Below are 16,671 nucleotides of genomic sequence, written 5' to 3'. Positions count from 1 at the left end.
ATTTGAACTCAGGTCTTCCTGACTTCAGGGCTGGTGCTCTATCTACTGTGCCACCTAGCTGCCCCAAAATGGTAATATTTCTGCTCTCCCCACCCAACTTCTTAAAAGAGACAGTTATTGTTTTTAATAACCTGGGGTGAGATTCTTAGGGTATTATAGGTACTAAATGAGTTTTATTTGGCACTGATCATGTAATTTCCTGGTTTTGACATGGCCCATCAGCATTTGGGAAAATACAGATTCCAGTTTATTCTTAATTATTACTGTTTCAAGACAAGTTCCTCCACAGGTTCCCAAAGTGGCCGATTCCACCCCGCAGAGGGACATTCAGGTGCAGTTAGGGGGTGTTGAATAAAAATAAGGGGGAGGTGAAAACATAAAGAAACGAAGATAATAAAATTTTGAAAAACCATTTGTACATGTTTTATCTGTTGTGTAACAGTTGTAGCGATTACATTATTTTCCAAATAAACACACAAAATGCAAGTTACAACTAATCAGTGGTCAAGTCTTAACAAGCAAGTGACAGCAGGTGAGAGTGTCACACGTTGTCAGGAAGTCCAGCATACATTGGCAGGAATATGTGCATGTAATGACTTGTTTACAATATGATACTGTACAGTTACGTGACGTAATATTACATCATCAAAATTTCAATGCAGGAGAAACCCCACAAATTTTCTTTTTTCTTTCTTTCTTTCTTTCTTTCTTTCTTTCTTTCTTTCTTTCTTTCTTTCTTTCTTTCTTTCTTTCTTTCTTTCTTTCTTTCTTTCTTTCTTTTTAAGGCAGTTGGGGTTAAGTGACTTGCCCAGGGTCACACAGCTAGTAAGTGTCAAATGTTTGGTCTGAGGTCACATTTGAACTCAGGTCCTCCTGACTTGAGGGCCGGTGCTCAATCCACTGCGCCACCTATCTGCCCCCTACAAATTTTCAATAAATTGTTAAATTTAAGATGCATCATTTAAAAAATATATTTATATAAAATATATAAATTTATATATAAAATATATTTTTTTTAAATGACACAAATTTTAAAAACCGTTAAAGGGTTAAAGAAGGTAGATTTCCAGGGGGACACTGAGTAAATTTTTTTTAAGGGGGCAGTAGGCCAAATAAGTTTGGAAACCTCTATTCTAGACTGTAGAGATACAAAACTAAAAGTGAGATAATCCTTCTAAGATCTTGCATTCAAAGGGTGGTGGAGCTATGGAAGAAGACAATATTTGTATTCCATGCTTTCCTTTCCCCACTCCCAATCCCCCAGCTTCTTGAAGGTAGTCACTATTTCACTTTTAGCTTTTCAGTCTTTGTGCTTAGTGCCTTCCTTGCCACATAGTAGGTTCTTAAAAATTGCTTAATGAAGCATATATACACACATATGATGGATGCTCTGTGATATAAGGTAACTTGGGATGCAAAGGCACCAACTGCTATGGGTATCTTGGAAAGGCTTCAAAGCATAATCTGGAATTCAGGAATTCCAGTTATGGGAATGGGGAGGATAGAGACTTCAGGCTTAAAGAACTGGTATTGCTGAGGCCCAGAGTTAAAGATGGAAGGAGAGGAAAAGCAAGCTGGTCAAGATGTCTGGACACAATAGGGAGCCACTGGAATTACTGAGTAGGGGAGTGGCTAGGTCAAATCTGTGCTTTTTGGTGGTTGTCTGGAGGATGGATTGGAGGTGGGGGAGACTTGAGGCAGGGAAACCAAATAGACTGTTGCAGTAGTCTAAACAAGAAATGATGAGAATCTGAACTAGGGCAGTGTTTATGAATGAAGAGATGAAGATGTATGCAAGAAATGTGGAGATAGAAATGACAAGACATGGGGGCTGATTGGATATGTGCAGTGAGTGTGAGAAGTCAAGGAATGCATTGCGGGTAGAAATCCGGGTGACTAGAAGGATAATGAATGGTGCTCTTGACAGAAATAGGGAAGTTCAAAATAAGGATGGTTTGGGGGAGTGGGGAATATTGTCACTTTTTTGGACATTATAAATTTGAGATAACTATGAGACATCCAGTTCAAAATGTCCAAAGGTCAGTTGGTGATGAAAGAGTAAAGCTCAAGAGAGAGATACATAGCTCTGTGAATCATCTGCATAGAAATAATTGAACCCCTGGGAGCTGATGAAGTAACCACATTGGGAGAGTGTAGAAATTAAAGAGAAGAGGGCCCCAGAGAGAGCTTTGGGGCATACTTGCAGTTAATGGGCCTGGCATGCAGGATGATCTAGCCAAGGAGACAAAAGACCAGTCAGAAGGGTAAGAGGAGAAGAAGCAGGAGCAGTGCCACCAAAACTGAAAGCATATCTAAGGCAAAGAAGAGAGAATACCTAAAAGGAGGGGGCAATCAGAAATGTTAAGTGCTGCAAAGCAGTCATGAAGGATGAAGATTGGGAAAAGGCCATTATATGTAGAAATTATGAGATCTAGGTAACTTTAGTGATTAGGAGTTTGGCTGAGAAAAGGATGAGAGACATGAGGTAGTAGCTATTGGGGATGCAAGGACATTTTAAAAGGAACTTTGGTGTGTTTGTAGGCAATAGGAAAGCAACCAGTAGGTAGGGAAAGATTGAAGATGTGAAAGGAGCAGGGGAATGATAATGGGAGCAATATAGCTGAGAGGATGATTGGAATAATGAAGGAAGAAGTGGGATGTTATATAAAGAGGCTGTGAGATGAGATGGGGAGAATAAGGTTAGGAGGTGAGCTGAGAAGGTTGGGGTGCCATGGGAGTCCCAAAGAAAAAACAAATTTTCCAGCAGCTGCTTCGGCGATAGAGATAGCTAGATAGTGGAATAGAGAATCAATTATGGAGGCATAAAAGGATTGTCTTGCTTCAGTAATGGTCCAGTTGAGATTAGAACCAGCAAACCACATTTCAGGTCAGTAGCACCACTGCATTCGCCCAGTTTTATAACTACTTAGCCTGCTTTTCACATGGCTTTCTTTAAATAGAAAAAGAAAATGGAGTTGGGAGGAGAGACTTCCTTTTTCCCAGGTGGGGGAGAGAAAGGTTCATTGTTCTGAAATGTTGTTTCCTGGTTAGAGTAATGTGTTCCTGTTTGTATTCAATAACTAGGAAACTTTAGGAAAGCAGCTCACATTTTTAGTAGGGGCTATAAATAGTAACTGAGATACCAAGGGGAAAAGAACAGTTCATATTGGGTTTTTTTTGGAGATTGTCAGTTTATGTTCTCACATAGGTTTGGGGGCAAAAATAAAAAATGGAACCAGATTCAGTGGTTAAGAAGTCAATATTTTTTAAAAAATAGTATCCACTCGCTCTATATTGTGCAGTTGCAGGTTTAGGCTCCAAGACCACTGCTCAGCGAAGGTCAAAGATTTCCTTTCATTCTGGACCAGAAAACACTAGTTGCAGAGCATCATTTCTGATTGCTGCTGATTATTACAGTTTTCTAGCTGGCTTTGGTGAGTAAGCCAGGCTCCTGTGCTTGGTCATCTTCTGGCCCTCGGTGACTGGAGCTGTTTCCATGTTGCCATACTTTCCAAGAGTACATTACGAGTTAAATTAAACAAACATGAAGAACCTGCTTATATGTGGAGAGACAGCAGGGTGTAGTGAGTAGAAAGCTGGCCTTCTAATCAGGAAGACGTGTGTTCAAATACCACCTCAGACACATTCTGATTCTGAGACAATCTTCTGTTATTCCTGTCTGTATCTAGTTGTGTGCATGTTGTTTCTCCCATTTGATTGTGAGCTGGTTGAGAACAAGGAATTTTATTTTTTGTGGGGTGTATGGGGTGTGATGCTTTCTTTGTATTCCCAGCACAGTGCCTTGCAGGTGTGCCTAATAAATGCTTACTGACTTGACGAGGTTTTGTTGTTGTAGTTCACTCATTTCAATCATGTCTGACTCTTCTAGACTCCGTTTGGGGTTTTCTTGGCAAGGTTACTGGAGTGGTTTGCCTTTTCCTTCTCCGCCTCATTTTACAGATGAGGTTACTGAGACAAACAGGGTTAAGTGGCTTGTCCAAGTAGTAAGTGCCTGAAGCCAGATTTGAACTCTAGAAGATGAGTCTTTCTGGAATGAGGCCGAGCACTCCATCTACTGCACCATTTAGCTGTCCAGACTTGACCAGGAGCAAGTCACTTAACATGTCAGTGCCCCAACCCACTCTCTGAAATGATATGTTGCAAAGAAAGTGCAGATCTGCATTGGTAGAGACAAGAGAGATTCTTTCTTCCCGTGAACTTTTTTCATTTGTGGACCTATTTAATTTATGGATTCTTTGATATCATATGTCAAATCCCTTTCCTTTCTTACCCCACCCCCAATAAATGGGGGTAGGGGTGGGGCATGGGGTGGGAAAGAGGTATAATAACTTGGTGAGGTAGTGGGGGGTGGGGAGGTTACAGAAGGCTTTACAAAAGGGGGGCATTTGAATTGGACTTCAAAAGATGGGTGCAAATTATAAAGGTGGCACAGTGCCAGACTTGGAGTCAAGAAGACCTGAGTTCAAATCCAACCTCAGACAATTATTATGTGATCCTGGGCAAGTCACTTAACCTCTATTTACCTTAGTTTCCTAATCTATAAAATGGGGATAATAATCTACTTTCCAGAGTTGTTGTGAGGATCAGATGAAATAATAGTTGTAAAGTGCTTAGCATAGTGCCTGTAGGTGCTTAATAAACGTTGTTATTAAAAGCATTTATTAAGTGCTTACTATGTGCAATGGTAGGGCTAGATTCTGGGGATAATGGACATAAACAGCCTCTCATCAAAGGTTTCTCTACTGGAAATGGAACCAGAGAACAGTACAGGCATAAGAAACAGCTTAAATATGCAGATTTTAATTATTTGGAAACTTTTCCTTATTTACCTTTGTCAAGATTCTTTACATCTTTTTTTTCTTCCAAAAAAGGTATTTTTTTTCTGTGTAAATTTCTATATAAGAGGAGTCACTTGTAGATAAAAGAATGGAGGAACTTAGAGATCATCTAGTGAATTCACTTTATATTTTATAGGTGCGGATATTGAGGACTAGAGAAAGCAATTGAGTTATCCAAGATTTTGGAATTCTGGACTAGAGGAGACTGTAGAACTCTAGTCCAACCGTATCATTTTGTAGATGAAGAATTTGTGGTTTAAGAACATTAAGTGATCTATCAAATATCATGAAGCTAGTTATCAGCATATCCTGGACTTAGAATCTAGTGCTTCTAATTCCTAGTACCATGTTACAGAAGCTATAGCTAAAATATAAATCTTATTTAAAGACTCTTGAGGACAATGACTAAAAATGTCACTGTTACAAAGAGCAGTTTTTAAAAAGGAAAAGTATTCTAACTTTTTCCTAAATGTAATAGAACTATGTCAGTGAGCTTTGTGTATTTTCTTAAAAACAAACAAACAAACCACATACCCATGATTTACTAGCAAGTACTTAATAGATTATGGAAACCTTTTAGTGCAAAGTCTATAAATGAGGCTGTTGAGTATATTGATTTTGGAGGGATGCAGTTTGATTTTTATTTAATTTATCATAGGGTTTCTAGTATATAACTTTCAGATTTATCCTTTTATGGTTTATAGCATTTAGATTGTGGGGACTTAATAATGAGGATTATTATACGTATTGTCTTGTTGTTGGGAAGTGAACCACCAGGGGGCAAAGACACCTTCAATATTGGCAGAGTCATGCGTTAAAATATAGAGAAATTAACCAAATATGAAGAATCTCTGAATCTTGTCATTTTATATCTTGATTCAAAAACAGACTGTCATGCTATCCACTTGTTTTTAATTAAAAATATGTATTTTTTTTGTATGTATTTGATTTTTTGCATTACCTTCGTTTCCTAATTTCTCATTCACTTTGCCCTCTCAGAGATCCATCTCTTATAACTGTAACAATAAGATTGTGTCCACCTTAAATAGATTTGGTCCATTGGTATATTGTACATACTGGAAGCATAAGAAAATAAAAGTCACTTTTTTTTGATGACAAAGAATGAGAAAGAGAGAAAAAAAGTTCAGCAAATTATATCAGCTAAGTCTACCATCCTAGGTAGCAATCCAAAACCATCGTCCTCTATCTCTGCCAAGGAGGGAGGACAATTCGATTCTTTACCTGTTCTTTGGGGCCAGTCTTGCTTGATATGGTTTCTGAGCATTCTGTTCTGCTTCTTTTGATGTTATTCTTGCCGTTGTCATTGTTGTAATTCATTGCCATTTGTAGTGTAGTGCCTTATTTATGCGTTTTGATTGCTAGTCATTGTGTATTGTGTTTTGCTGTGTATTTGTCATAGTCCTCTTTTCTTACAGTGCAATGATAATCTTTTTTTTTTTAATTAAAAAGTTATCAAACAACACCAAGGCAGAAACATGTGGGGGGGGGGGCTGGCCACAAGGCCAACACCAGCTGCTTTTAATGACAGCTTTCCTAAGAAGAGCAAGAAAAATCTGAGAGGTACATGACTCTAAAAGGGGATGGGCCATCTCATCTCAGTTCCTCCCTAAATATTGTGATTGACTCGCCCTTCAAATAAGGAGATGTATTAGTGAGCTTGGTGGTGGTTGCTATCTCATTATGAGGAGATGGGATTAGGTCTAAGGAGCCAGGATGAGAGCATCTGGGACTGCCCTCTCCCTCAGGACACCCTCCCCCCTCTTTTCCTTTCCTGCTGGCTGGCTGAGAATAGACAAAGTCAAGCCAAGTTAAACATGAAGTCACTTCAGAATGATTCTGCATCAGTGACTGATTGTACACAATACTCCCCCCTTTTGGTGCTAACCATACTTGTGATGTAGCACCATAATCAGATCTATATTGTTGAGTATAATGATAATCTATTACATTCACTAACCGTTGTTTGTGTAGCTATTCCCTAATCAACGTATACCATATGTTTTAACAAATGGAAATTAAGTGAACAAAAAGTGAGTTTGCTGTGTTCTCTTCTGAGGCTGTGTGACTGTGAAGCTCTATTATATTTGACTGGTGTATGTATGCATAATGTTATGTGTATTTATTGCTGTTGTGCAGCCATATCTGACTCTTTGTGACCACATTTGGGGTTTTCTTGGCAAAGATACCTGAGTGCTTCGCCATTTCCTTCTTTAGCTCATTTTGCAGATGAAGAAACTGAGGCAAACAGGGTTAAGTGACTTGCCCAGGGTCACACAGCTAGTAAGTGTCTGAGGTCAGATCTGAATTTGAAGATAAGTCTTCCTGACTTTAGGTGAAGTACTCTGTGTGCTGTGCCACCTAACTGCCCCTCATACATATGTATACATGCACACACACACACACACAGAGATTATATACACATACACATTTCATATACACATGTATATTTACATATATGCACACATTTTATTTTATAGATACAAGGAAATTTGGGGAAACACATGCCAAATGATTCAAAGCAACAGTTTTAAGTAAAGAAGACTTGAGTTCAAATGCTGCCCTGGATGAAAAATTAGCTATATATCACTTAGTTTAAGCATTTCAAGCCTCTGTCCCTCTAGGCAGCACTACAAGACTATAAATTGCAGAGAAAATGTTCTGCATGACAGAGCAAATTCTGTACCAGGAGCTCCCTTTGCTGATGAAATCATAAGTTTTGGCAAAAAAACAGATTTTTGGGGGTAATGTAATGTCAGCCTTTTCTATTGGTTTTATGCTTTTATATCCAGTTAGATTCATGTCTGTATCCTTCCATAAATTGTGTGAAGCAACTCTATCCCAAACCTAGGAACACTTCCCAATGGGCCTTTTAATGTTTCATGGGTATAAGCCTAATGCTTGAACTGTTCATCTGTTAGCCCACCCTTTCACTAGATGACAGGCCCTATTTCCTTTTCCAGTTACACTTGTCACAGATGAAGTCTTTTATGCCCCTCCTTGTGTGCAAATTGAAATTTGTCATTTTTCTTTTTAACAGCCTACTTGTATTTACCATGCCTATTGCCCTTTCAGTCATTTGCCTGCAATTATGATTTTTGAGAAATCATGGTGCTTTTATGATTTTCAGCCATGTTGTGTTTTCTTTATGAGGCCATAATATTCCATTACAAAAATATACGTCAGTTTTATTTAGCCATTTTGCAATTGCTTAGTGTATAGGTCATGTCTGAGTTTTCACTAATATAAGTAAAAATTAGCTATTTTTCTACAGATCAGCCTTTTTTCTTTTAGTGATTTCTCTAAGATACAGTGTTATTATTGTTAGTCAACAGAGTGACTGTTTTAAAATCTAATTTTTCTAACAAGCCTAATGATTTTTCCTTCCCTTTCTCTTTTAAAACAGGATCTGGAAATAGTGTATTCCTATTTACACGGAATGGAAGCCTTATCTAACTTGAGGGAGCATCAACTTAGGTATGTCATTTTGAGGTTAATTTATGATCACGATTCCTGGAAGTGTGTGCGGCCACTCTTAACAAGGAGATAAAACTGGCCTGGGCTTGGAATCAGTCTATCAGGCACTTACTATTTACCAAGCAGTGTGCTAAGTGTCCCACCCTCCCCATCACATATTCCTTAAAACTTCATTTGAAGATATTATAAACACTACATTGAAACATTTTAAACCTTTACCACATTCACGTTTTCAGACAGACCTGGAGAGAATAGGGAAATTTTTTTTTGGAGTATTTATACCATTTTGGTTTTGAAATGATGTTGATTAAGAATAAAATTAATAGTTTAGATTTATTTAATGCTGTAAGGTTTTCAAAGTGTTCTTCCCACATATTTTTGTTAGGGGGTGTAGGGGCAGTGGGGGAGTGAGGCAACTGAGGTTAAGTGACTTGCCCAGAATCACACAGCTAGTGAGTATTATGTGTCTGGATTTGAACTCAGGCCCTCCTGACTCCAGGGCCATTGATCTATCCATTGCATCTCCTAGCTGCGCCTTTTCCTATGTCTTTGATACTTGTAGCTGCTTTGCATAAGTCTCTTTTTGATTCAAGTAATCTTGCCTAAAAATAATAGAAGTGTATCAGCCCTTTCTCCTTTGCATTGTTCATAGATACTTTAAGAGATTATCTGTAGGGTTATCTTATTCCGTGATTGTTAAATGTAAATAATTCAACAAGAATTTATTAAGTGCTCATTCTATGCTGAGCACAGTGCTAAGTATTTGGGATACAAAAAAAGGCAAAAACTAAGTCTCTGTCCTGGAGGGGTTCACATTCTAGTAGGGAAGAGAGATAACATATAAAATACCTTGTCCATGCAAGAAATTTATGGGAAAAACTAGAGATAATTTCAAAGGGAGGTTTCACTTTGATAGATCAAATCTGCAGAATGAGAGGACTAGACTAGAAGATTTCTCAAAGTCCTTTCCAACTCTAAAATCCCACGTCTGCAAGTGCATACGTTAGGTTTTAATTGATAATGACCTTGATTTCAAAGGTACAAGTTTAGGTTTTAAACATTACATTTCTTTTGTGAAAGTGTTTCCCAGTATCATTGTACTTGAATTTACAAGTCCAAGTTTTGTAGCTGTGGGTAAGTTGAACTCAGTCTTAAATATTGAAATAGATTCTCCCCCTGTTTCTCCCCACCATAGCTTGCCTCCTTCCCCTCCCCCACCCCCATCCACCCAATATTGGAATAACAATGAAAAAAGACAAGAATTGTGACTAGGCTCATACTGGACTTTGCCTCATTGAGAGATGTTTGGGTCCCCAACTGGAAGCCCCTCATTCAGTCTCCTCTTCAGTTTCATACATTTTTATATGCCCCATAATTATTTTTTGGAGCCATATGAGTGAAAAATTCCAGCATATGGTACCAGTGGTACAGTTAAAGCTAGTTTATTTGTCATTCTGTCAACTGAAATCATTTATTTACTGGTACTTATGGACATCTAAAGTGCAATATTTAATCATGAGGTTGCATGAAGGACTACAAAATCCTGAGGTGCCTGATGAAATAAAAATTTTATTTTGTACGGAACATGTAATTTGATTGGTATATAGAACACTCAATGAGAAAGCTACTAAAAAAGATCTGTATCTGCTTTGCTAATTTTAATTTGCCTTTAAAAAATGGTCTGGGGAATTTAGAAACTGAGTGACTGGCCTAGAGTAATGTAGCCAGTACTCATCAGGAAGAACTTGAACTCAGGTTTTTTATTTTTTTATTTGGAAGCCAGCTCTCTATCTGTTATGCCAGGTTGCCCTCACCTTTAGACTTTTTAAAGTTTTAAAAAAAAGTTTATTTTAGTTTTAGTTAGGCAACATGGTGTGGTGCATAGACTTGACTGACTGTCTCACTAACAGGAGTTCAGATATTGCCTTTAGTGTTTTTTAGCTATGTGATCCCCTTGAGCCTCAAGAAGCACTCTAATAAGGCATTTCATTTAAAAAAATATTTATTTTATTCTGAACTTAGAATTAAATAATTAATAAAATTCTAGCAAATATTTACAGCATTCTATCTTTATTCCTGGAGATAGTTCCCACCGCAACAAAAGAACACATCCTTAAAGCATGATTTTAATTTCAAAGTGTATTTTAATGTGTTCTAATTCTTGGGAAAATGATGATCGTGGATTTAGAGCTAGAAAGTATGGATGTTTTTAGCATCTCTGTGTCAAGAGTATATGGTAACTTGATTAGCCAGAACATCCCAATCCCTAACAGTTTACTCCGCCAGGTAAGTGATCTAGGTGAGGTGATTATATTTATCTTTTATCTGGGAATTGGACATAAATATCAAGAAAACTCTGATTACTTATGATACCTAAGTATTATAGCCAGATAAATTGGATATGTATGATCTAATGACATATTTTAATAGCTTCAGAGTATAATTAATTTGTCATTCTCTCACCCATAAACTGAGGTGTGTGTTGTTTATGTATTGTTTCTTTCACACTTTTACTTAAAGATGCCACGTGGCTTTTTGAAGCGGTATACACCTGCAATCCCCACTACTGGGGAAAGCGGATGTTGGTGGGTCTTTGGAGTTGCAGTAGGGCCAAAGCCATTTGAGTATTTGCACTGAGCTTGGCATCACTATGGTGAGACCCTGAGAGTGGGCAGCCACTACATTGCCTAATGCAGGGTGAATTGGCCCCAGGTCAGAAATGTTGTAGATCAAAGCTTCTGTGCTGATCAGCAGTGGAATTGGGCCATAAGTAGCTGCTGTATTTTCAGCCTGGGCAAGATAATTCTCCCCACTCTATCCTCCTACCCCTCCCCCAAATCAACCTGACATGCCAACTGTAAAACTAGTTATTGTTCCTTATTAAAATTTATTTTTCTGTGTATTGTCCCCTTACGCTTCAAAGACCAATTAACTTATGAGCACACTTACTTCATATTTAGTTTTTAATTGAAAAAGTATCAAGAGAATTGTCTTTCTGAAATGAAATTTTTTAATAAAAATAATTTAAATTAATGTAGCTTGTAGGTGAATTATTTAAAGATACAATAAAGTTTAACTGGGAAAAGCAAAACTATTGGGAATTAGGAACACTATTCAACTTGAAAAAAATTTTTTTAGAGAGTATATAGTCTCCCAAGTATATGTAAATAAAGAAAAAAATAGACCTAGTACTTTTGATGATTCCTTACATAAGTGGTTACTTCTGTGAACAATTCCTATGTAATCTTGGCTTCCTTTGGACACGTTTTATTGCAGACCATATAATCTAGCTTATATTTTAACTTGTATTCATGTGAATAGCTATGCTGATTCCTATAGTATACCTAAACCTATATCTAATAGATATAGATTTGTCAATACTTGTTATTACTAGGTATTGATTAATACTTATCAATAGGTATCAGTACCTAAATCTATACCTCTGATATCTACATCTGTATTTTTTATATCTGTTGCTAGAAAGATAAATGTGTGTGCCCATGTATGTACACACACACACACACACACACACACACACACACACACACACGAATGAGCACACCTAGATGGCCCACTAGATAGAGCACTGGCCCTGGAATCAGGAAGACCTCAGTTCAAAGCTGACCTCAGATACCTACTAGCTGTGTGACCCTGGACAAGTCACTTAACCTCTGTTTTCCTTAATCCACTGGAGAAGGGAAATGGCAAATCATTCCAGTATCTTTACCAAGAGAATCCCATGGACAGTATTGGCATGCTATTGTCCACGGGATCATAAAGAGTTGGACATAACTGAACAGTAATTATATATGTTTAAACATACATGTATGTAAATGTGTTTCTATAGATAGGAATTTTATGTAGTCCTGAGAGACACATTTTAATTAGAAATAGAAGGCTAATGTTACTGAAAATTATTTTTAAAAAAATGTGTTGTAGTATGTCTTAGGGAATTTCTTTTAATGCTCGTGGACTAGTGACAGGTTTTTACAGTTTAGTTTGCATAACCTTAAAATTAATGATTTTCAAGATAATTTTTGGTGTCCTGTCTGTACTGATTAATTGATTTGATGCTCATATGTAGAAAAGGACAAGCTTAAGAGTTGTAAATAAACCTGATATATTTGAGGGAACTATTTTGCGATATTGTTGTCTTTATTTAATAAAAGGTTTTTTAAATTTTAATTGTAGGCAGAAAATTTCGTTATTTTTAACTCTTTTTGATGAACAGTATTTAAAATCTGTCTGATCTATTTACCTATTATATGATTTCTTGACCCCCATTCCCATTCCTTAGATAATAAAAGGATTGACTGTACAGTTTATCCCTCATTTATCTGGGAATTTGCTTATTAGAAAATCTTAGCTATCTGTAACCCATTAAAAAAAATCAGAAAAGAAAAGAAAAATAGACCAAAAAGAAAATGTCTCAGAGTAGCCAACATGTGATACAATCCATGGACAAAAGGGGGCTCATGCATAGGAGATTCCTGTGGATACTTGGTGATGTTGAAAAATATTTTAGGGATGATTTTTGTTTTACAAAATAGTCATTTCCAGATTTGCTCTTTCAGTATTTAATTTGAAGACTGAACAGATCTACTAGAGACAAGATCATCAAGAAGTTACAGAGGACAGCATGGTGGCCTAGGAGTCTGAAAAACTGTAAAAGGCCCACTTTTACATGGCACAGAGGCCTGGGGTCATTTAGCAAAGCAAACTGCTTCACATTACCCATTTTCCTTAAATGAGAATAAGCATTTATTAAGCACCTACTATGTGCTGGGCACTGTGCCAAACACTTGATAAATATAATCTTATCTGTAGTATATTTGTGAAGGAAAGTTCTCTTCACAAACTCTGATCTTTGAAACCTTACGTACACTTCAAGATCCATCTCAAACAATCTTTTTTTTTTTAATTGATACACTTTCCTATACTTTCTGTAACCTGAGGTGATCTCTTCCTCACCTTTCAAGTCATTGCACTTTATGGGAACCCCTCTTTCATCCCTTATTTTCTGCTTTACGCTGTAGTTATTGTGTGTTTGTCTTCCCTGATATTAAATTCCTGGAGGGCAGAAAAGGTATTATCATACAGGTCTAATGCCTGGCATAGTGCCTTGTTCACAGGAAGTGCTGTTAATATTGATTTGAATTGAACTTATATTTTTGGTTTTTCTTAAAATGCAAGAAAAAAGCATTGTTGTTCACTCATTTCAATCATGTTTGACTCTTCTAGACTCAATTTGAGGTTTTCTTGGCCAGGTTACTGGAGTGGTTTGCCATTTTCTTCTCCAGCTCATTTTACAGATAAGGAGCTGAGGCAAGCTAGGTGAAGTGACTTAACAGGGCCCCACAGCTATAAGTTTCTGAGGCCAGATTTGAACTCATGGAAAATGGGTCTTCCTGATTCCAAGCCCAGTGTTCTTCTATCCACTGCAACATCTAGCTGCCAAGAAAGAGCATTATACACTTTAAAGATAAATTCTGTAAGTTTTTTTTTTCCTTATAGATTTAGATTACGGAAGAAGTTTTCGTTTAGTGTTTCTTAGGACTAATGGGTATTAGGACTAAAGGAGCATTTAGTTACTATTTTAAAATTAGTTAGTAAAATGACTAAAGTTAGTCATTGGTAGACCAATGGCACATATACATTATTTATTTTTATTGTATTATTAAATTTTAAACTATCAGTGCCTAACTATAAACTGTCATTTTTTTCTCTTAGATTTTTAGAATTTTCTCTAGAATTTTGGTAAAATACCTTTTCTTGCTGTGGTCATTTAAGTTGCTTATCTTTTCTCTTCTCCCTCACCCTCTTCACTCTCTACCATTTTTGACTTCTTTGGTTCTCTTTGTCTCTGTTATTCAGTTAATAAACATTTATTGAGTATTGCAGCATTGTGACGCTGTGCTTTGGACTATGGGATAGACGGAGTACATTTAAATTCCTGTACCCCAGGAGTTTCTGGTTCAGTTCAGTCCATATGCCCAACTTTCTATATAGTGATATTACATAGAAGTATAATAAAGTATTTAGTTTGGTTAGTAAAAAAAAATGGGATGGTGTTCAATAAACTAATTGTGTGGTATTGACTTATAATTATTAAAAGAGTTGTAAGAGATTAATGTGCATTGCTGTAGTCAGCAGAGGACTTCATGAAAGTGATGACATTTTGAATGGAATTTGAAGGATAGACAGGATTTAAAAGGTATGAAGAAAAGGTATTTATTCGAGGTGAGAGAAGCACCATGTGGAATGATTAAGAATGATTAAGATCACATAGAACAGTGATAATTAGGGGTCTGGTAAGTAATGAACCATTTTATATTGGATTAGGTAATGTTTTTATTAAAACAATTTAGAACGTTAGGATACAGTGAAAACTTTATATTTTTGTAATTGAGCATATATGTGACAATGCTTTATTTTATTTTATTTTTTTAAAGAACTCTTAATATGGTAGACAGATTGAGAGAGTGTAGGCAGAAGGGCCAATTAGGGAGCAATTGAAGTAACCCAATTATAATTTGATGGGGATCCAGATTTAGTGTACTGGCAGTGGGAGAGGAGAATAAGGGATGCATATGGAAAACAATTCAAAGCTATAATCTGTTATATTTGGTGAATGTTTGAAAATAGGAGTTGCAGGAAAGAGGTGAATCTCATATGCCTTTAGGATTTTGAGAGTGGAAGAACAGTGAGTTGGATTAATAGAAATTGGGAAGTTGGGAAGAGAGAGAAATTGGTTTGGAGATCTCTCTCTCTCTCTCTCTCTCTCTCTCTCTCTCTCTCTCTCTCTCTCTCTCTCTCTCTCTCTCTCTCTCTCTCTCTCTCTCTCTCTCTCTCTCTCTCTCTCTCCATTCCCAGGCTCTCTTACTCTGTCTCCCCCTCCTTCTCTACCGCTCTAACATCCTTGGAGCACTGGGAGTTATGAAACTAAAGGTAGGATGACAGTAAGCATGTGGACTGAGGAATGAATCAGAGAGTAGATGATGGTTGGAGTCCCATCCAGTGGATTTATTTCATTTTAATTCTGATCTTCAATTTTTACCGTTGTGCCTTATGCTTTTACTTTAGGCACACCTCAGCATAGTATCTTGTCCATAGCCACTTAATAAATGTTTCTTGAACTTTTATTTTGTTTTTAATGTTCATTGTGTTATTATTAACTTTGCTGTTAAATTGACTTGTGCACTTTTGACCTATTCTATATTTACAGAGAAACGATGATTTTCTAGGGAAAAGTAATCACATACTTAAAGAAAAGTCATCTCTTTCTCCAATAGAATAGAGTTATGTGTAAGAGATCATGCTTTCTCTTTTTTACATTTGAATATGTTTAGAGAAAATAATTTTATTGGGACTTAGTATAGTAATATTCTTGTTAACTGTGATGTGATTAATACCACAAACATTTATTGAATACCTTTTATATCTGCAGTTGAGCAAGATAACATTTTTCCAATTTTACTTTTGCCTTTTTTTTTTAAACAAAGTAGAAAGGTACACACAGTTTTTGTCCTGAAAAGCAACAAGATAAAGTTGACATGTAACAGTTACATTTCTTTTGTTGGAAGCTGTTATATATGCTGATTTTGTTTATTTCAGAATTTATTTCACCAAGTACTGATAACATTTCTTTATTAGTCTTAGAAGGATTAGCAAAATATTTTCTTATTTTAGCATTCTAAACTAATTTATTTAATTTTTTGATCCTTTTAAGATAGGTGATATTAATTTCACATCTAAAGTTTTTTATTTCTTTTATAGATTAATGTGTGAAACCGTGAGATATGAAAGACATGAAGCAAATGAAGTTTTGTACTAGTAAGTATTTCCTCTCTTTCTGTAATGTGTTAATACAGCAAATTAAGTCTTTTTCCTTAAGGAAGTGTTTATAGCAACCTGCTGAAACAGCCTGTCTTCTGTAAATATTAATGAAAACTGCCTTGATGTCTTCATGACATAAAATTGTGTGAAATTCTAGCTAGCAACTGTGATGAAGAAGTTGATTTTGACAGTCCTTTTGATTTAAATTATTAACTTGTGTAACATGAGTAAATCTAAAAGGTTATTTCAGATTAGGCAGTAATTTTGTCCTAGTCGTTCTATTATTATTTTATTAGTTCTATTATTATTTAATCTTCAAGAAAGTAGTGACCATCCATTATGCCTCTGCCTACTCAATAAAATCAAATGACGCAACAAAATCCTAATTTATTGCTACCATAAAGGATATATGTGAATGAGCCTTAGTTTTTTCAGAGAGAATTTATTCACCACACATCTCCTTCAGCATAGCGTTTTTATC

General features: G+C 36.4%; 1 protein-coding gene across 6 annotated transcripts in view; it reads left to right on the top strand.

The window, feature by feature from the left end:
* Positions 1-16,671, top strand: part of RAPGEF2 (Rap guanine nucleotide exchange factor 2) — a 310,785-nt gene that overhangs the window by 107,820 nt on the left and 186,294 nt on the right. For all 6 annotated transcript variants that reach the window (XM_020969701.2, XM_020969697.2, XM_020969698.2 and 3 more), the window contains exons 2-3: positions 8,284-8,354; positions 16,131-16,187. In XM_020969701.2, coding sequence (XP_020825360.1) covers positions 8,284-8,354; positions 16,131-16,187 — 128 coding nt within the window. The remainder of the gene's footprint in view (positions 1-8,283; positions 8,355-16,130; positions 16,188-16,671) is intronic.

Source organism: Phascolarctos cinereus, unplaced genomic scaffold (genome assembly GCF_003287225.1).
Source record: "Phascolarctos cinereus isolate Bilbo 61053 unplaced genomic scaffold, phaCin_HiC Scaffold_9;HRSCAF=440, whole genome shotgun sequence".
In the NCBI taxonomy this organism is placed as follows: domain Eukaryota; kingdom Metazoa; phylum Chordata; class Mammalia; order Diprotodontia; family Phascolarctidae; genus Phascolarctos; species Phascolarctos cinereus.
The sequence above is the reverse complement of the archived record's forward strand: the minus strand, read 5'-3'. Positions and strand labels throughout refer to the sequence as shown.